Source organism: Pseudopodoces humilis, chromosome 5, assembly GCF_049639895.1.
Source record: "Pseudopodoces humilis isolate 2021_Gansu_Grassland_sample_001 chromosome 5, ASM4963989v1, whole genome shotgun sequence".
Classification (NCBI taxonomy): Eukaryota; Metazoa; Chordata; class Aves; order Passeriformes; family Paridae; genus Pseudopodoces; species Pseudopodoces humilis.
Genome location: NC_142204.1, coordinates 6396468 through 6418672, shown reverse-complemented (window position 1 = coordinate 6418672; position 22205 = coordinate 6396468). Strand labels below are relative to the sequence as shown.

General features: G+C 36.6%; 1 protein-coding gene across 18 annotated transcripts in view; it reads right to left on the bottom strand.

Annotated features, from left to right (window-relative positions):
- Positions 1–2379: 2379 nt before the first annotated feature.
- Positions 2380–22205, bottom strand: part of C2CD5 (C2 calcium dependent domain containing 5) — a 57327-nt gene continuing 37501 nt past the window's right edge. For 6 of the 18 annotated variants that reach the window (XM_088055104.1, XM_014256096.2, XM_088055098.1 and 3 more), the window contains 16 exons: positions 21789–21884; positions 19835–20026; positions 18951–19137; positions 17803–17967; positions 17345–17485; positions 15627–15690; positions 13729–13790; positions 13173–13271; positions 12670–12759; positions 12352–12439; positions 11237–11323; positions 9589–9639; positions 8476–8577; positions 7465–7655; positions 4525–4671; positions 2380–3837 (listed from right to left, as the gene is read on the bottom strand). In XM_088055104.1, the coding sequence (XP_087911230.1) occupies positions 3706–3837; positions 4525–4671; positions 7465–7655; positions 8476–8577; positions 9589–9639; positions 11237–11323; positions 12352–12439; positions 12670–12759; positions 13173–13271; positions 13729–13790; positions 15627–15690; positions 17345–17485; positions 17803–17967; positions 18951–19137; positions 19835–20026; positions 21789–21884 (1894 nt within the window). In that variant the 3' untranslated portion in view covers positions 2380–3705. Of the gene's footprint in view, positions 3838–4524; positions 4672–7464; positions 7656–8475; positions 8578–8769; positions 8824–9588; positions 9640–11236; positions 11324–12351; positions 12440–12669; positions 12760–13172; positions 13272–13728; positions 13791–15626; positions 15691–17344; positions 17486–17802; positions 17968–18950; positions 19138–19834; positions 20027–21695; positions 21885–22205 lie in introns of all 18 variants that reach the window. The other 12 variants (XM_088055103.1, XM_088055095.1, XM_014256090.2 and 9 more) reach the window with 6 other exon arrangements.

Genomic DNA, 22205 nt, shown 5'->3' with positions numbered 1-22205 from the left:
ATCCTTGGCACACTGATTCTCCCCTGTCTATCTCAGTTAATGTAGCTGTAAAGTGGAGAAATGCCACTAACCCATTCTGTGGAACACTGGAGGTGTCACTCATGGGAAGTGTTAGCTGGTGGGGTTGTTTGTACAAGCAGGAGCAGGAGCCTGGCTTGCTCTCTTACCATGCAGGGTTTATGCACCTGACTTTCTCAAAAACCTGGGAAGAAAGCCAGCCTGTGCATGGAAGAGAGCCCTGGGAAGTCCCTGAGAGTCCTTTCCTGCTACTGGAAACCTCTGAACCTGCAGATGCCACAGCAGCACAGCTGTTCCTTGCATTAAAAAAAAATAAAATAAATTGTTACTCAGATCAGTCATGAAAACTTCCATCCATCCTTATATGAACACCTAAAGGGAACTGAGAACTCTCCAAAAACCTCACAGCCAGTGATGCCTCACTCTTTGCAACTGTTTGTAATTCCCTGCATACATCCTGCTCCTCTTTTCATGGCTCCACCTCCCAGCAAGTCTTTAGGTGCAGGGCAGCCTTCCAGTCTGACAAAAGTGAACCAGACCCTCAGGATTCATTTCCAAGGAAATTTTGATTCAAACTGAACATCAAGAAAAAAAAATTGATGCCACTTGGGAAGAAGGGAACAATCAACCCCACACCATTCACTAGGGGAGATGTGCTCTCACTTTGCACCTTTCACATGTGCACATCAGGATTCACAAACTCAAAGGTTAACATAGAAAAAAACCCAACAGAGGACTTTCCAACCAGCTGTGAAAACAAGCTTTTAGTTGAGTAAATGATTATTTGGGAAGATTCATTCCTAAAGCACAGAACTTGTTGGACTGCAACATGAAACCAACAATTCCCTTCAAGTTTATTCTTGCCCACTTCTGAGCTTAGCAAAAACCAGGTAGCTCCTAAAATAGAGGTGGTTAGAGCAAGGTGAGGAAAGAACCACCAAGCAGCACCAGCAACATCTGCAGAGGCTCTTCCTTGTTCTCCAGTTGCAACACAGTAATGCATTTTTTAAATACAGGAGGCAAAAAAAATTACAATCACTGAAATTCAATCAATGAAATTTATACCTTTCTAATACTAATACAAGTTATATTTATTCAGATGGACCAATTAAGAAAAGTTAAGTCGCTATTTAAGTAACAGTACAAACAGTGCCTGTCACTTCTGGAATAATAATTGGAGAAGAATTAAAATTTCTAGATAAGAAGGCTTATCTATGTCTAAAGAAACACACTAGAAAAAGCTGTGACATTTAAACAACTAGAAATGAAAAGATGGCATTAATGCTTCCATAGAAGCAACTACCACCCCTCAAAAGGAAAAATAATCAAAATCAGCTACTTCAGTGTGCTACTTCAGATATTTCATGCTGAATACTTCTGCTGGAAACAACTTTTTGTGCCAGATCCAAGACCTTTTGAAGTTATTCACATTCTGCCATTAGCTTCAAAGGGAAACAAGATTTGCCTTGCAAGTAATAAAGAGCTGCGACTATTTACAGGCAAATTAATTCATGGCAGCTTTGGTTGCAACAGCTACAGAATTTAGTAAGATGATTAACTGTGTTAGTTATGTGTTCTGTTAAGGGCCAAATTCAAACAATATAAAGGATAATTAACTCCCAAAATATTAGAATTACAGGATCATAGAGTGGTCTGCATTGGAATAGCTTCCAAAAGTTCATCTTTTGGCAGGAGAGAGGAGGTGTTGAGGAGGGTGTTCAGGGGTTGTTTGGTGCATGCTGGGGGTGGACACCTTCCACTAGACCAGGTTGCTTGAGCCCTATCCAACCTCATGTTCCAGGGATGGGGCAGCTACGATTTCCCTGGGCAACCTCAGGGCCAGGGCCTCATTACCCTCACAGGGAGTAATTTCTTCTTAATATCCAATCCAAACTTACTCTCTTGTCAGTTTGAAGCCATTCCCCCTTGTCCTATCACTCCAGGCCCTTGTAAATAGTTTCTCTCCACCCTTCTTGTAGGCTCTCTTCAGGCACTGGAAGGCCACCATGATGTCACCCCACAGCCTCCTCTTCTCCAGGCTGAACAATCCTAATTCTCCCTGCCTTTCCTCACAGCAGAGGTGCCTCCTCTGGACTCACTCCAACAGCTCCACGTCCTTCCTGTGCTGGAACCCCTGGGCTGGATGCAGCTCTGCAGGCCAGGTCTCACCGGAGTGGGGCAGGATTGCCCCTGCTGCCCATGGGGCTTTGGATGCAGCCTGGGATACAATTTTCGGCCCAGGATACAGATGAAGTTGTAACACGCTATACAAAAAAATATTCCTCTGAGGAGAATGGGGGTGGGACATCCTTGCTACACCCATCTTACAGATTTACTTAATGCACATATATTAAGACAGTGGATTTTATAAAGAGATTTAATGTGCAAGAATGATTTTTCATGCTCATTTACAATGAAATAATTAATTTTAACAAATAATCATGCCATTGCTTAATTTCAACACTGAACAGAATATTTACATTCAAGTTTACAACTTTGTTCAAGTTCCATGTACAATATTGTCAGAATTAAGCAAGAATGCATCTTCAAATAAAAGTTGGTGTTCTTTTGGTTGTTTTTTTTTTTACAATAGAGTATCACCTTTCAGATTTTTACTGGAAATGACAAATTTCCTGTCTTTGCAGTACCCTTATTTCCCAGCTACAGCACTGGAAAAGAACAAAAAAATCCCAAACAAAACCCCAAACACAAAAGCAACCTGCAGGAACCAGTGTCACACACACACATCAATCTCCAGTTAGCCAGGCATTTAAACAGAAAGGAGGCTGCAGAATAACCTCTGCACAACTGAGTTTTGAGGGACTGTTTATGTTGTCCTTGAAACAGATCCTGCCTTAAGAAAATGAACCTCAGGACAATTCTTTCACAAAGTCTTAAATAACAAAAAGACCTGCTTTGTGAATACTGAAGTGAACATCTTATAATAGCACCAGGCACACCCTGGAACTTTTTGTTGTGTTCTGGGTTTTTTTTTTTGTCCCACCACAGAGATGCTCAGGATCACAGCATTGTGGTCTGTCAGCTTTTAAAGAACAATTAAAAAAACAAAAAACACCCCCAAATATAAAAACAACAACAAAACAAGAAAAAAATACTTTTAATGTGCAGAAATTCAGACCCTAACTTTTTGGTACTGCTTTTTCCTCTTCACACTCTATGGTGGAAAGGAATTTCAGAGTCCAGCCTATGTTTTCTTGGCCTGCACACAAATCTCTCCTTTCTTCCTCAAAGGTCTCCAACACACAGGCACCTCCCTCCCACCCTGACCCAAGCTGAGTATCAGCCCAGACAACACTCAAACTCAGAAATGGTTCTGAATGACAACTTATGATGGTCCCACTGAACAGCTCAAAAAAGCAACAGAATTTTTCCTTCCTTCCACAGTTCCATGTGATGCCTGCTATTGTAATCCATGTTCTCCTGTCAGTGCTTCACCTGCTGCCTGGTTTCACAGAGGCCAGGAATAGCAATAGAAGAACCAGAGCACACCTGCCAGTTCACTGCTCTGACTTATGTAAGTTATATGACAACAAAAAAAGAGTGATTGTCTTGGATTTTGGCTGTGAATGTCACGGAGAAATACTGACTTTGAAGATGCAAACCTGAACAGTCCCACATTTTAAATAATCTTTACATTTTGCAGAGACTACTTCACTTGTTCTGCCTTCATGTTGTAACATCTCCTGCAGAACTTGCAGGCTGAGGAGCAGCTGTAGAAGGCTGCACTGGCAGCATTTCTAGCTCAGATTCACGGACAAAGATGACAGCATCACCACTGACATTTATCAAACACTGAGCCTGGAAAAAAAAGACAATACACAGTTACCAAACATTAAACAATAATATATTTTTTGTTTACTTATATCTGCTAAATATAACTACACAGAAAAATCAACAGAGACTGGGAGAAGGACAAATTATTAGAATTTATTAGTGAGGCAACCTGTGCTATATTTTCTTCTCTATCTGCTCACTTATGTGCTACCAAACATGCAGATGGATTCTTGGAAGACCACCCACAGATGAAATATCTGGATATCTGTACTAGCTTTCATTACTGTTTTGAACATATTTAATTTATTGAATATTCTGTTATTGTCTTTACAAATTAAGGTTTGTCTTTTCATGTACAAAGTGTAGCATTTTACATCAGCAACTCCAGGTATTTTTACATGGAGTTAGGATGGAAATCCTACATTGCAACATCATAAATACCAAGTAAGTTCTGCACTACTGTGCAACTGTTTCCTGCAATTTACTTCATTCTAACAAGCTTGGTTCTTTTATCCATCTGTGTATTTATGAAGCATCCTCATAATTTTGTGTTAATACAGTAACACTCTTGGATTCTTCAAACATATCCCAAGATATCAAGAAATGTTGTGCAGGTTTGGTTCTACAGCACTGGTGGTTTTTAAAGACATAAAATGCATATCTGTATCATACTAACCACAAGAGCACTTGTTATTTCACATACTAATGTACCTGATTTTTGTTTGGGTTCTCCATGAAAACACACTGCTTCATTATGTATGACACAACTGCATTCCCTCCCAGAGCTGCAACATGAGCTCTCACCATGGCAAACACTTCAGCAATAAAAGCATGGAGGAAACCACTGACACCACCCTCCTAGAATGGAAAAAATATACATTACAAATTATATTATGTCTAGCTACAAGATGCTGAGTACTTCTCTTACATATTTATCAGCTGAATAATTTACTGAATCCTAATCTCCATTTAAGTGTGGAGAACTTAAAACCCATTCACTGTGTAATGGGTCACAGTTATAAATCAGAGAGAGACCATTTACAGGGGCCTGGAGTGACAGGACAAGACGGAATAGCTTCAGATTAACAGGCATAGATTGGATATTGGGAAGAAATTGTTCCCCGTGACAGTGGTGAGGCCCTGGCACAGGTTGCCCTGAACTGTGGCTGCCCCTGTATCCCTGGAGCATCAAAGGCCAGGCTGGATGGGGCTTGGAGCAGCCTGGGATAGTGGAAGGTATCCCTGCCCATGGCAAGGAGGTGGAACAAGAGGGTCTTTAAGGTCCCTTCCAATCCAAACCATTCTATGGTTGCATAAAATTCTTGGAAATTCCCAGTAAGGAGTGACCATTACCTTTGATCACTGCAACTACACATATGTTAATGACTGTCATTAGCTCTCTCACTAAACAAATGACCCCTCAAAATAAAAAGTAAGCAAAGAGTAAAGAAGAGACCTGAGCTATTCAAGCTATTAATTTTTTTTACTTTCCCCCTTGAAGCACAAAGGAACTCCTAGCCATCTCATTTCATTCATTTTTTTGACTTGATGGAGCATTTTTACTTTGGTGCAAAACTGAAGAATTTAAACAGATGTCAAAGGAGAAGGAAAGCAACCAAGTATGGATTTTCCTAAAAAGTCCTTATAAAAGAATATGAACAACTACATTGTGGGGAAAAATCTACTGCACACAAAACAGGCAACCGATCAAAGAAATAAAAATCCACAGAAAATGCTGAGAAAAGAAACCGATCAAAACAGAGCTCACTGTTGGTTCAAAATACATATAAAATTTCAAAATTCAAGTGAAAGGCAAGACCACTAGACTTTCCACATGACTCTGTGTGTATGTGTGTATGTGTGTGTGTGCGCGCCACTGGAAAAAATGGAAGAAGCAGGTAGATGAAGAGACTGAGCTAAGCTGAATTTCTAAGGGTTTTGCTCATTCGTAAAATTATAATGTTCCCTGAACAGACTCATAAAGGCATTAAAAAAACATATCTTGGATGAAAATTTACAAACAAAAGGGACAGGTATAATTTTATCAAATCCAGCATAAAGCCATAATGAAGTCAACTACAGCAAGAAATCAAAATGCAATTTTGATTTTGTCCAAGTCTTTTAAAGGTACAGCAACTGATGGGGAAAATAATATGTATTATAAAACTAACACAACATTGGGTGACAACAGGTAACCAAACTATTGTAAACACCCCACTGTAAACAGCAAAGCCTAAGAACAATGGATTAATCTGACTTGAAATTATCATTAATTTTTTATTCTGGTATATACTTCAGCACTGCCACAAGCAAAACATAAAGCAATATAAACAAAAATGCTGGTCATTACTTTCTTGTAGGACCTGAACCACATTGCTGGAGTTGGAGATAATGACTGCTCTGTTCTGACTCCATTATAACTCAAGGCAATCCTATAGTAAGAGTAGTTTGTGACTCAGCCTGGGTAGCTGAAATAAATTAGCTCCCCTAGGTGCTGGAAAGAGCACAGCATCCCAGGGACTGTGCAACATTCCAGCTTCATGAAGGAACTGAATCAAACACTTGAGTGACCTATCCTTGTTGGGATCTGCTATCACAGATACCAAAGCTTATCAGCTGTTGAGAATTTGTACCTACAGAATCTGCACTTAGTACAGGAATGTCTTGTAACCACTTCCCTGCTGACATACTTTTGAAAAGACTGTCCTTTTCACACATGGATTTCTCAAGTTAAACGGGAAAGTTAAAACTAACTTGCAAGATCCAAACAAAATGTTTGTCTGATCCAAGTTTCTCTAGAGAGCTCACAGCCCATTCTGAGGAAGCCTGATCATTTTTATTAACATCTACCCTGTAATTTTAGCAATGTGTAATTAGGAGAAAACAGCAAACTCTTCAGACAAACCAGGCAAGAGGTACACTCTATTTCTGTGGCCAAAAGCAAAGATACAGCTACTTCCTAAAAGGACAGGAAAATTATAAGGAACATGGCTTGCATTTTGACATGCTGTAGTGGTTAGACACATGCTCAGAGGATTATTTGTTTTCCCAATGCAGGCTGGAGATCAGGGTTTGAACATCACCTCTAAGTTCCTTGTGTGGTCATGGACTCATGGTTTAATTTTTGACACTCATCACACAAAGCTTTGTTACAGAGAATGCACAAAATGTAATGTTAAAAATTAGCATAATTTATGATATGGGCGATGTTATATTAACCAAATAATTTTAAAATCCAAATACACTGTGAAAGTTCATCACTGAACTTGCTAAACCAGGGAAGAATAGATGACTTATTTTTTTCTTTAGCACTTAATTTGGGTTCAAATTATCCAAACTTCTACCACTGTTGGTCAAAGACATTTTTTCCATATATTTCTGTTTAAGAACTCACTGTTTCAGTGTTCTGTCTAATTCAGTAGCAATGGTAATTGTTAACTAACCTCTTCCTAGCAGTGCCAAACACAAAACAGCTTTGTGTACACCACGACTAGAGCAGTACAATGGAACTGGCTCTGCACTCAGCATCTTCCCACAAATGACACAAATTCTACTCCCTGGCTGTGCCACACCTCAACTCAAACCTCTGATTCTTACAATTAACAAAAAATTATTCCCTGTCACAAAATGAATCCCTGCCACACAGCTCACCTCACGCAAAGAAGTGGTTTCTCGTATAAAAAACATGTTGATTATGCCAAGATATTTGGTTATTTTTGCCCCAGGGAGAAAGGAAAGAGGTGTCATCTTAACAACTGAGACAGTGGAATTGGTGCATGACGGGACAGAACGGTGCCGTAAGTATCCCTCAGCCAATGGACTTGCTTTTTCAAGGGAAGTAGCTGAAAAATGGAAAAAAAATAGGAGAAAATAACTATCAAGATCCATCACTGTTCCTCAAAACATAAAAACTCTTCGTTATGGTTTTCCAAATAGCTTGGTGACAACATTCAGCTGCCTGTGATGCTCAGCCATATATGTGAGAAAGGAAATCATCATGCAAAGCATGCAAAAGGAGACAAGAAGCTGAAATGGCTTTTGTTTGAAAGAGTGGCATTCCTGCAAAAGGAAAACATTGAGGCGAGCAGCTGCACATACAACCATCAGTTATAATGTGAAGGTAAAGAAAAAAGTGCCAACATTTTGAAACATGTATTCTGCTGGAAGAACAAATTATAGGAAGTGTGAAAGTTGTTGTGTTTCCCCAGTGCAGCATTTTCCATTAAAACAGGTATTAATCTCTGGTAATTTAAGCAAGATAGTCAGACCTGCGGCCAAAGAACTACTGAAAACCAACTCACCACTTGCTAATTTAGTGACCACTGCCTTGACTGTCCCCTTGGTGATTGCTTCCTCTTTCTCTCACCCCCAATTTTCCAAGATCATACATACACCTACATCCATGCAGTGGATGTTATACAATTAGTAGGCGTACACATGTATGGAGAACTAATTACATCAAGACTTTCTTTTGCTTTTTATGCTACTGGTTCATCATCCCTAAGTGAGGTTACAGAACAATGTCAGCAGTTTTCACATTCAGGAATTCATTCTACACGTGATCTGTAATGCTACTGCTGGGCAGGGCACTCCTCTAAGTCACCACTGGGAAATCAGAGATATGTCTCAGATTATCAGAACGTGGTAGAAACAGCCGCCTACTTGTCTTAATTGATCCGCGCCTTATGGTCTGAGCTTTCAGTTTAATGAGCTCTATCCAGCTGTTGCATCTGTCTGCAAAGGAACTGTAATCAACTGCCGTTGCTGGAAACACAGACAAAAAAACAAAAGAAAAAAAAACAGAAAAAAAATATATGGATGATGTCTCTTGCTCATCTCAATGCTCCTCTTTGAGGAAGCAATGATTTGTGTCTGAGAGAGAACAACCATCCGTTTGCAGGTCTGTTTAAAAGGAAAAGTTACAGGATAGGTCTGGACTTGTCCAAACCAAAGTACCGATTTCTGGTGATATCCCAGCTCTGAACCAACTGCCTGAGTGGGACTTCAGCACTGAAAAAACATGCAAATACAGTAATTAAGGACTTATGCTAGATTAGTTTTTTTTTAAATCTCAATTAAGGTTGTAAGTTATGGCTTTCTAAACTTTATTTAAGCCTTTTTTAATTTTCATTTTCATTTTTTTTTTCCTTACAAACAGCTGCTGATCAGGATTTAAACTTCTCAACTGTCTTTATCAATAACTAACCTACAGACAGGAAAAAAAAAAAGCTTTGGTGATGAGGGTAAGAGTCACAAACTGAAACAACACCTCTGTTTTAAACAAAAATTAATCATCAGAACAGTCTTCCTTGCCCCAACATCCTCCCTCCAACACCCCTCCCATTATGATTACAATAAGAAATAAGAGTTGTTTCTGCTATGACTTTCGGTATTAGTTGCAGGGGTGTTTGCACATCTTTAAAAAAAAAGGGAGGGTTGCAAACACCGTTTCTTCATAATCCTGAAGAAACGGGAGGAACACATGCTAACTTCAAACTAACACAGGCAAAACAGCTCTCTTCCCAAGGACTCATTTTCTGTCAGATAAAAAGTTGTATCAATGTACCTGACAGAAAGGCTGTAATTATCAACAAACCTAACTTTTATAATGAAAAATCGTATCAAAATATTAGGGTATCATTAAGCCACACCAGAGCATGCATTCTCAGTTAAGTAGTAAACACTTCCTGGATTAAGGCACATCCAAAAAGAGTATACCAATATCCCAAGAATGCTCATTCTGTTCTGGCAGATGGCTAAGTTAAGGAAACTCACCTCTCTGAGCAGCAGGAATACCTGTGTGGGAACTTGCACCCTCCAGGACTTCTAATAAAACAAAATTAATTCTGTTCAGATAATCTGTAAAGCAGAGTCAGGAAGTACAGGTAGACAACAGCTTCCAAGAAAGATGGGAGTGACTATTTACAAGGGCCTGGAGTGACAGGACAAGGGGGAATGGCTTCAAACTGACAGTATGTTTAGATTAGATATTAGGAAGGAATTCTTCCCTGTGAGGATGGAGGCTGCCCAGGGAAGTTGTGGCTGCCCCATCCATGGAAGTCTTCAAGGCCAGGTTAGATGGGCTCAGAGCACCCTGATCTAGTGGAAGGTGTCCCTGCCCAGAGCAGAGGGCTGGAATGAGATGATCTTTAAGGTCCCATCCAACCCAAATTACTCCACAATTCTCTGACCCTTATAAAAGATTTCAGAGTCAAGTATGAAAAAGCTCCACCCTCTATATAGTATACTGTGTACTTTGATAACAGAGTTAGTACAAATAATTCACTTTACTGAATCTACCTTGCAATTTTAATATGTTAATTTATTAAAGGTCACTACTGTACAATTTTTAAATATTTTTAAAACAACCATCCTACAGAAAAGTAAAAATATATTAAATAACCTGTTAAGTATATCTAAGTACAATGAAATTGTGAAGAGATGACAGATGGAATAATTTTCTGGCTGAACTGCTCTGTCTACAACATGATATGGAATGTGGAGAACATCAGGAAAAGGGGTAGACAGGAACAGGTTGCCCTCCACTTGTCATTGCCCAGCATACAAGGGAGCACAGTCCAGTAATGAGTACAGAGACATCAGCAGAAATTTCTGGACAGCTTCTTTTTGAAAATAAAAAATGTAGCAAATTAAAAGTTAAGCATTAAAAAAAATAAAAATCATTAAGAATCTTTCTCTGGCCTCTGGAAATACAAGTAAATGTGGTAGACACCCGTCTTCACACAATTGATGTAATGGCAAAAAAGGTAGTTCAAACATTTACACTAATTCCCAGATATTTAATTTCTTCTCAGTAACCATTTTGGGTAGATAATCCAACAAGGAAGAAGGAATTAAAGACAGCTGATTTCAGTGAATTGAATTTTTAATGCTGTCATAGAATAACTGTGACAACCATTCTTGGAATGCAGCTCTACTGCAGGTAAAATACAGCAGCTACAATGTGCTGCACTGTACAGATTATTTACTATACAAGTTTAGGCTCCTTTTACTTAAAGGAAATTTGCATGCAACCAGTATTTGGTAAATAGAGTACTTCACATCATGAAAACAATGAGATTAATTATGTGAGGCTGAGAAAACATGGAGGTACTTTATATGGGCCATTTACAGTGTGTGACAAGCCTAATTATGTCAAATGACACCCAACACCCAGTGGTTTGCAGCACCTTCAATATTCTAAATGCAAAGACAGGAAATACAGACAGAATGATCAGCCAAGCCATCTTCTGCAACTCTCAAAAAAACTGACAACAGGAGTAAATATACCCATTATGCTTAGGCAGTGAAGCACATTTAAAGCCTGTGAAAGTACGGATATTTTAAAGCCTCTACAACTATGAAAAAGCAGAATTCAAAATCCATAAAAAACAACACTTTAACATTCTTCCCCTTAACTGACCTTTAGATGGAGAGAATGATTGAGAAGAAAGGGGATCAGAGCAAAGTTCCAAGGGAAATTGTAGCTGTTCTTCATTGTCTGTAGATGCTTCAAGAAAGAAAACACGGCCAACTGATAATTAACCCCCAAAATAAGATTTGCCAGTAATTACAAGCAGAGTCAATTTAGTCAGGTCTGACTTGAACAGGTATTTTCAGCATGTGCATAAAGTAATGCAATTCTGCAGAAACAGGTGTATGACAACAAATCCAGCTGCAACATTGAACAGAACTTTTGTTCCATTGAAAAGGATTTGAAGTATTTAGGAAAAAAATGAAATCCATTCATGCATTTTTATTTTGATTCTGCAGCTGGATCCAAGTCGGCTATTATAATAAAATTAGCAATCATTTCACATGAAAGAAAACTGTTATAACTGAAGAAGTCAGATATAACTTATGTTTTAGAAACACATGATAGAATTGACTATTCTCAGTGTTCTCTCTGAATTCTCACTTCCAGACTGCACACATACATTTCTAGCTTAAGATGGTACTTCATTAGCAAGGTGACATATGCTGAACACAGTAGTCTCTTCCATTCCCTTCATTGTTTCACTGAGTTCCAAAACTATTACTGACCTGCTTAAGGATTTTCGTAAGGTTAGGGTTTTTTAAAAGTATTATGAATAATTTACTTTCCGCCTTCTTAAAGTATGGACAAAATTTCTACTTATAAGAACAAGTATTTTCTGATGATTTACACCACGTGTTCCAAAATACAACAGAAATGTCATCATCTGTTAAACCAACCTTTTAGAGAAAAATAATCAAAGTAGTATCATAAAAAGAATAAGTACTATAAATTTGTTGATTATGTAAAATAAGTACCTAGTACTTATTGGCCAACTGATAAGTAAGTCATCCTTCTGGAGGTCAAGTACATAAATTCTAAAACACCTCTATGTGTTGAGAGTACCTCCCTGAAAAATATGTAGATTTGAACTTGATGATCTTTTTGGGTCCCTTTCAACTCAGAATATTCTGTGGTCTGTCATCTGTATACGTAACTGAAATTAAAATCCAGACTCATTAGGCACTGGGGATAAAAAGGGAAAGATGCCTCACAATAGTTACCTCTTTGCTGTGATTTTTCTGTAGGTGCTTTGTTGGCTTGTAGTGCTTGGTGTTTGTCGTATGTAATGGCAACAGCTGTGACTGCAATCTGCAAATCAGAAATATTTGGCATATAAGGTAAGTTGATCTCTTGCGCAATCTGAAAAATAATTTTGCAAACAAGCAGTTCTTTGCATAGAAACATAATAGGGGAAAAAAAATTCTAAGAATTCACCAGACATAGCAGTAAATCAAATCCTAGCCCAGTTTACCCTGAGCAGCAAATATTAACTAGGGCCATGCCTATGTGCTGAAAGTTAAAAACAGCAATTCACTTACCTGAACTAATTCATCCTCTGGCAGAGCAACTGTGAAGTTTACATGGCAAAGACAGCAGGGAACCATAGACCGGAGTTTAAAATACAAACTCTGTTGAAGACAGGATATTATTTTGTGTTACACAGAAAAAAAAAAGTGTGATTTATTTCAGAGAAATTAAGGATCAAAACTTTTTTAATAGTAGAAGTCATCTAATGATAATAAGTTTTTCTTGAAGAATTACATGTGTGAAAAGTCAGGACAGAATGCAATCTACCATGGAGCTGTCTTTCTATTTCTAGAGTATACTGCCAGTCAAAGGACTCCTTCAGATTCCAAAAGCTTTGGAAATCCCTAATATACTAAAAAAGGCTGAACCTATCTTCACAAAAACTCACAAAATAATTACGGACACTTTGCAGTCTATTTTCAAAATTATGAGGCACATGTTATTTTCAGTATAGCTGAATTTTACTTGGCTTCCATTTGAACACTTAAAAAAGTATTTGAAATAAGATCCTTACCTTCAACAGATTCTCACAGAGATCATTAAAGTTCTTATTGAGTGTTTGATTTGTTGGGTTAATGTTGCTTAATCTGGACACTCTAACTGCTGTGAACATCTGAATTAGAAACAAACATGGGGGTTTTTGTCAACATATGCCAATATATTTTATCTAGTGTCTTAAATTCAAATTTACAAAGAAGTAAAACAATGTAAAATATGTTAGCATATATGTTAACTAAATAACAAAATATGTTAGCTAAGCAACAGTCAGTAATCTGTTTACTTTAAGGGGCTTCAAACGTAGCCAAACCTTTCAAAAAAGCCAAAATAAAACCTTGAAGCTCATATTTACCGTAATTTCTTTTATATTTCTCTACTAGGTTATTTGTTACATAACAGCATTTAAAAACCAACAAAAAAAAAAGGTTCTCATACCTTACTGCTCTTACCAAAATACTTCTATTTCTGTCATAAGGATGTCCTTTGAATTTATCTTTCAAAGTATGTATTTAGATTACATCAATACATTTCAATACAATTTAGCAAGAAGTTTCAATTTTGAATAATCTTACTTGAATTTCTGGTGTCCAGTTGTTTATACCAGGCATAATTTCTGTGTTGCAACTGTAAAAACCTGTGAAGAAAATATTTGGGGAAAAAAATCTATTTTATACACTGCAATATAAAAATACTCGTAAAGGAAACATATATGACAAGGTTTTCCAAGTATTTTCCCTCATGTGGTTTTGCATATTGAATAATACACCAGAAATGAGATCAACATTCAAAAAAAAAATTCAAAATTGTTGTAGGAGGGGCAAACACCCCAAATCCACAACTGCTCCACCTATTTCTATTAGATAAACAATGCACAAATGAGGAATTTCTTTAAAAAGGTGTGATATGAAAAGCTAAAAAGCCAACCTTTAACAGAGAGCACAGAAGGCTGTATAGGAACTACCATAGTGACTGAATGCAAATTAAAAACAGAAGTATAATGACTAAATGGCAGAGTAAAATAAGTTATTAACAGCAAATCAGTGATTCTGAAAGCCTGAATACACAGTTAAATAAGCAGAAATTAGGCCAATCTGGTAGGGCCTATATAAAAACACAAAATGAGCTAGAAAAGAAATTGTGTAGCAGCTTGCAGAGGGTATAAATATTAATAAGACTGTCTTTGAGAACATCAAAAGCTGATATTCTGCTGGAAAATCAAATAAGATTTAGAAAGAATGTGCAGAAATAGTAACATGAGAGCAGAAAACATGCTTTTTTTTTTCCAGCAGTGTAGTAGAGCTTTCCACAACAGCAGAAAACCAGTCCCTTGTTTATTTGTCTTGAACAAGTGTCTGAAGGAGATATTGGAACAAAAAGGCAAATGAAAAAGAAAGATTCTTATAAACCACAGAATGGACAAAAGATCAAACAGCTAATCAACACTGAACTCTTAACTTACTCCACTACCAGAGAAGAACATTCTTTAAACTTCAAGTACTAAGGTGCTAATGTGGCTGGTCCTACTAATTTCCTTAGTACAGGTACCTCTATTACTGATCCATAGCAACTTTTCCAGAAAAGAGAGATCATGCAAGAAAGGAGCAGATGGAAAAACAAGACTGTAGATGGGCTGATATCAATTTCCTAAGGAACACTCACTGCTCACAGGCTCTCAACAAGCACACAGAAAGAAGCACCTGACTTATACCATCTACTTTGGACATCAGGAAGCATTTACAAAGTTCTTTCACCAAGGTCTCTTTTAACAAACTAAGAATGAAGCATCATCAAATGAAATGTAAATATAAGACTAGGAAAAGAGAGACAAAGATACTTGATTTTCACCATGAAGACATCTGTAATTTTGGATTTTGTGCTTCAAACACATTAATAACTTACATGCAGAAGAGGATAAAGTAAGATGATTGCTGATGGCCTTAATTTAGGGCAATAAAATCAACTGCAGCAGAACTGGATAATCAGTGAGGAATAAAAGATTTGGTAATAGGAATGGATAACTACAAGGATAGTTCTGGGCTTGACATGACTCAAAATTATTAATACTGATATCAGTTATTAGGAAGGAAACTAAGACTTTCTCAGAATAAACACAGGGAAATTCACTATGACAAGAGGAAGGACAAGGACAAATCAAATGTCCAGAGCAGTTTCTATATAATGGACAACTATATTTGCCTCTAATCTAAATCCAACGGTTCTGCTGGGGAAGTAATATTATATATACAATAATACATAGCATAAAGACAGCTGATACCAGGCAATAATTAGTTCTCTATTCTACTTTCATTAACCTGGAACCTACAAATTGGTAATTCAGTCTAAAAATCTTCAGAAACAGTAATATTGTCAGTTCTCTTGGAACTTTTAAAATAATTTTAAATAAATCTAGTCATATTTTGTCATTTTGCAGCCTACAATATAAATTACAAAAATATGGTTGTAACTATACCAGAAGGTGGTGGAACATCTGTCAGTAAAGAATGTACATCTTCCATTGCATCTGTGTCATCAATCTGCAAAAAGGGAATAATTGAGAAAATAACGTTGCTGTGCCAGTAAAAAGTTTCAGAAAGAAATAAAATAACCTCTATTCCATTCAACCTTTAACACTCTTATTTTAGATCAGACTGAGAGCCCTGCTACCTTCTATAAATACTCCTGCTGTGTCTTTACACCCATCCTATCTTATTGAGCTGCAAGAAATCCAAATTTACCTCTAAGTCCCAGCATTTTCTTATCAAGTGTTTTAGAAATGGTTTATAATTTAACTCCAGTATTGAAGTGTTTTGTCAAGTAATGGGCCTCCTTCTCACTCTCCATGCTAAAGGGTGTCTTTATTTTTTTCTTCGAAAAACAACCCAAAAATTAAACAAAACCAACCCAGATATCTTTACCTCTTATAACTGCCTTCTCAGCCTCTTTAAGCATATCCTCATCACAAGGAAGTTTTTACTACTTTTTCTTATATAGCTGCAGTGACTAGTAATTTTACTCTTGAAAGCTTAGTCAGCAGTTTAACTAAATCTGGAATATTGTTTCTGATATGCAATTAATCATCAACAAATATCCAATTTCTCAAGTAAAACAGTAATAAATGATTGCACAGATAGAAAGTATATTTTTCTATAAATGCCTTACAAAATCCTCAGTTTTTTACAAAGGTATTCAACCTTTTTTGTAAAAGCACCAAACAATCTATTATTCCAAACTCTCCCAACCTGTTATTTTTTCACTCTCCTTTCATACCTGTTTTCAAACAAACCGCTGTAATAGTGCTCCCTCATTCTTCCTATCTACAACCTTTCTTCCAGATTATCTTCTCTGAAGATGGTGATTTGTGAAGATTAACAAAACCTTAAATGTACCTTAGGCTGCAATTAGAGGCTGTATTTTGAAGTGTTTTTTAGTCAGTGACAGGTATTTGTACTACCTGTATCTACAGGATAATCAAAACTCCTTTAACACTTGCTGGAGTATTAAAGACTTCAAAATGGACAATGTTCAATCACATCCTTGAATTTTAGAGAACAGAGAGGTAAAAGAAATCTATGTCCTTTATTTATCTGTAGTTCTTTCTAGTTGCAGCTGTAGAAAGAACTGGAAGGTATTGTCAGAAGCTGTGAATTCTTAAATTGTGAAAAGCAACAGCTGAAATTCAGAGAAGCTCCTTTTATGTGCTCTCTTGGCACAATCAGTCTTTTGAATGCTTTGAATTCTGGAAACTAATAACTCTGAATGTTCAACTACAAAGGTAAGAGTTTTGAAACAGGAAGAAAATACAATCTTATTTGCTAAATAGAAAGTGTGACAACACAGAATCTCAGTGTTTATAAAAATAGAATTTAAGTTTTTGATTAGTCTGATCTGCTGCTTGAAGCAAACAGAAGGACATTTCTTAACAGCTCTTAATTATTATTCTAGAGATGGCTACATATCCATGAACAGCAGGGCAATGTTTCTTCAGGTAGTCTGTAGACAGAGCTGTGCTTTAAGCAAATAGAGTAAGAAATAGAGAGACAAAGCAAAATCTAGTACTTCTACTGATACAAAAGGGAAAAAGTACACAATTTAGAAACTGTTCTTGGAGACTAGGAGGATTTTTTTTTTTTTAAATATATATTTCAGGAGAAGAAAAGTATGAACGTAAGTAGTGAAAATGTTTATCACCTCCAAGACAAAAGCATCTTTCTTCCCATGTGAGAGGTCAAGCTCTGTAACTTCATCAGAGCTTTCTGACTGAGATCTCAATAGCCTGGAACGTTGTCTTGGCTCTGGAATGGGAGACCCAATACTTTCTTCAGGTAACTCCTAAAAGGAATGTAAGAACAGATGTTCTGCCCAGCTTAAAAATAATTCAACTCTACACAATATGGTAACAATTCTAAGGATCATATAATTCTGAACATTACACTACTGAGAAATATAACTAAATAATACCAAACTGATTTGTCTGTGTGGCTAAAGAGATCTGAAAATTCCAGCAGCTCTCCAAAATACAGTGAAAAAAGTCTGTATCTCTATTCATAAATAAATTTACATTTTGAATGACTCAGTAAGAAAAAAATAGATATCTAGTGTACATATTTGAATCAGAATATTTTATTTTCAATTAAAGCTTTACTTACTGGAGGATTAATCTCATAAAGTTCCTTGTTTTTTGCTATCGTATCATTTATTTTCTTTTGCATATGGGATATGTGCTGCTCATAGGTGCCATCATTTGGAGTCTTCCCAGCAATCTGAATACCTCCAGGTGTTGGCAAAGCTGCTAAATACACACCTGTTGCAGACTTTTAAAAGTCACGAAGAAAAAGACAAGTATATAAGCATGAATTCCTAGTATTTTCATATAAAGCTTTCCATAATGCTTATGGTAAAACTACACTGTAGCATTACAGCAAAATTACAGCAGTATCTGTTGCAATAAATAACTAAACAGATCTCTCTCTTCTGTTCACTTATAAAAAAATCTTCATTATTCTTTTAAAAAAACTCCCTCCTTTTCATTTTTCATGGTGGAACCCTTAAACTTGCCTAAAAATTCCAAACAAACTAAAAATTGAAGACTCTGCCGCAGTATGATTTGCATAAGTAAATAGTTTCTTAAAGTTTTAGAAGATCTAAAATTTGGACAAACCATTTACAGAATCAGTGAGGTTGTGACAACGCTTTTTCTATTTACAGGAAACAAATAATGAAAGACAAAAGAAGATGTCAACCAGAATTACCCAAGCACCCTCTGATGCCGGAAGAAGCAGAATATTTCACTATTCTAACCTAGCATGGCAGAATGGGATTAGAAAATATTGTTAATGAACATTTCTTGACTTTCTCAAATCCATCATTTATTTTTTCAGTTCTATCAAAGAAGAGGAAACAGACCTTCCCCTTGTTGCCAAATAACCAAAATATTTACTGACAGACTTAACTGACCTTATTTCTCATGGAACTGCAATTCAATTTGAAGAGCAGGGATCTCTTTGACAGGAATACCATAATTTTTTCTACAATTTGTGCCATTAAACTGTTCAAAGTTTCTTTTACATTCATCCACTTACTAATCATTTTGTCTTCTACCATTTTCAAGAGATTTGAATCTTCTTCTGCTGGTTATGAAAGACAAGTCTGTCCTGATTTTACAATAATTAAGATACCTTGCTCTTAAAATGATGTTTTAATAGTCCGGTCACTCTGAATCCCACAGCACTTGCATGCCTTCCTGAAAAAACACTGTAAGAAAGCAAAAGAATCTCAGGATTCCAACTGTACTTACTGCCAAGCCCATCAGCATATTTTCCCCCACTGTGATCTGAATTCTCAGCCCAAAGAGGGCATTCATTCCTCTCAGCTTCAGTTTGTTCATCAGTTGTGTGTGCACTTCATACTCCATGAATGGCAAGAGGTTACTGATAGAGGTTGCATTTGCTTCAGCCTGAGCTTTCTTCTTCAGACGGCACAATCTGGCAACACAAATCAGCACAACAGAGCTTTAACAGATTTGTGAAGATTTGAAAGGGATCACAGGGCATCTTGATTTTTTTTTTCCTCATTGTATAACCTAATACAGCTTCTTTTCAATTCTTCTAGATTGCTGCAACAGTAAAATAAAATGCCAGTTCTTCACAAGAACTCCTTAGACAGTGTCATCTGAAAACTTTTATTTTCAGCTTTTCTTCTAGTAAGAACCTCAATGCAAACATCTATTCCTCTTGCTGCAAGCCTCAAACATTTCAGGTACAAGTACACAAAATTACTACTGTAATTTCTAGCGCTAGAACTTTTAAAATTCCTATTAATACAGTTATCCAAGACACACATTGGAAGGAAGGAAAAAACCCCAAAAACAAAACAAACCCAAGTGCCCTCGCAGCTAAAGCATTAACCATATTTATCTGAAAAGAATAAAACAAAGAGCATAGCAATCCCACCTCTGACTATACATTAGTCATCTGCCCCTCTTTGGGTTTTGTCCAACAAGATGAAATTCAAAGCCCACACCAGTGCAATGATATCTCCAGAGAGAAATTTTATTCAAAAACACATGCCAATTGTATGTTTTATAATATAAGGTTTGATGACACATCAGATTTTAGCAACAGGAATTATTTCAAAGATCTACAAAACTTTACTAGACTAAGGAAGTATTTTGGCAGATACCTGGCTTGAATAAGACATCCCTTTCCAACAACTATTGCCTCTACAGGAAGGTCAATTGTGGTAAAAAGGACATCAGGAACTTTTTGCTTCCTGCAGTTGTAACAGTAAGTGAGGTGAGCAGGAAATGGCATGTTCAATTCATCATATGGGATATGGCAAAATCCACAACCTGGTGGTGAAGCTTCTTCAATCCTAAAAATACATTATGGAGAGAATACTTAAAACATCTGCATCTTGTTAACCATGATCAGAAAGTGCACGTGTATAAAAATCTACAGAGACCTACTTAAACCATACACTGCAACTAAACTCTGCTCCATTATACCAACGTAACAAGTATTACAATATACAAATTAGAAGAAGAAAAGGTTGCACACTACTTGCCCAAATGCTATCAATAAAACTTGCATTGAAATTTCTTATGCAGGGATTGAGAAAAAGGACATTCAGTGACCAACAATTCATATAAAGCTGTAACATTACAGAACTGGCTTTAAGCAGTGTAACTTCTAAATATATCCATGATACAACAGTTGTACAAAGAATTCACTGTACCAAACCAAAAAAATCTCTTTTACATTCATTGTGTCCAAAACCCCATAAGAGTGGAAGACAAACAACAAAACAATCAGCCTTCTGAGAAGCAGCACAACATATATTAACATTGTGAGAAGAAGAGCAAGATTATTTCCTAAGATAAGGTATCAGTTAAAACTCATTATTTGCTTAGAACACATAGTCTCTCTCCCCCATGAGCAATACCCAGGAATGACCACTATAAAAATATGAACAGGGAAAGCACAGGCCAACTGCATCACTGCAAATTTATTCTGTTTCACATAAACAATTCTTCTCAGTGATTTTGAAGGGGTCATTAAGCAAATCTGACAGATTTGGAATAATTAGTTACCAAAACACTATGGCAAATATATTTTGTGTTGAGCATGAGCTTTGTCTGTTTACCTGTTTTACCTCCCTCTGGCATCTCTAATCTATGCCAACACTCTTAGTAGCACCAAAATACATATTTTGATAAAAGTGCTGTTTTCTTTATATTATGAACATGATATTTCTTTCTCTCCATCATATAGTGACTACAAAAGGAAGTATTTTACTTGTGGCTACAGTTTTTAAAACGCTATCCAACCCAGAAGACAATAGTCTTCTGCTAAAGTAAAAGAATAAGAAATAATACTATGTTGATTGGTTTATTATGGAAAAAGCAATGCAAGTGTAATAAAGTTGCTAAAGTGTAATAAATACCCTTGTTTATAACTATAATAACCCCTTAAAATATTTGATTACCATCTTGATGAATACATAATAAATTACCAATATGTATTAATTAATCTTTATATTCTCCAAAAATAACTTTGTGGCAATACTCATTCTTCAAATTTTATTCGCAAGAGCAGAAACAAAGGGAAACTTCATGTTTGGCCTTCAGTTTCATGATTTTGTTCATCAACTTCAATAAGCACATACCTATTTTGGAAAAATCTGGCATCATATCTGTTCTATAACCAAGCTATTTTATCTCCCACATATAAAGAGTATTTAATGGAACATATATACACATATTACAGACACAGCCACTTTTGGCCTATGTAAGTTATCAAACATCTGACATTTTTTTATTGTGTGATAAAAAATTGAGAAAAGAGACCTGAGGAGCAGCGAAGGAAAAAACTGAGTTATGATCTGTGTTAGTAGTCAAACGTGTTACCTTATTGAGACTGTTAGAAATAAAAACAGAGTATCTAATTTGGTGCAGAGCTCCATTACTCCTGTGGTGGTTGTTGTTAGTGAAAAGCAGTAAAGTGGTTGGTCCCGCATCCTGCACTGTAACACTGTAACCTACCCTAATAGAGAAGAACTATCTTGGCTCTGAGGAAAAAAATCAACCTCTCCCTTCTCTGACCCTATGGAAAAGAAGCCAGGCTGCCATGACAACCTTTGTTCCAAACAGCCTTCCATGGTGCCATCCTGAAGGAACCTAGGGTTCAGTACAGCTGCTGTGCCAGATGCAGACAAAATACAGACCTCTTCACTATAAGAGAAAAGAATAACAACAGAGTGAATTCCTACTACTTAGTGGTGCTTTAATATAAAATTATCAGATAAAAGGGCTAGTACAAGTCTCAATGAAGTTCAAAATCACCACTAATTTTGTGCACTTGTGCAATTCTATCCATTAAAACTCAAAAACAATCCTCTTCTGGTATTTAAACCATAACCATTGCACAAGTACAAGATGAAGAAGGATTGAACAGAAAGACTTAAGAGTTTTGTCTCATGTTACAAATAGTGTAAGAACAGAAAGGCTAACCAGGTTTAAGTATGGTTTTCAGTTCTATGGTTAACAATGCAA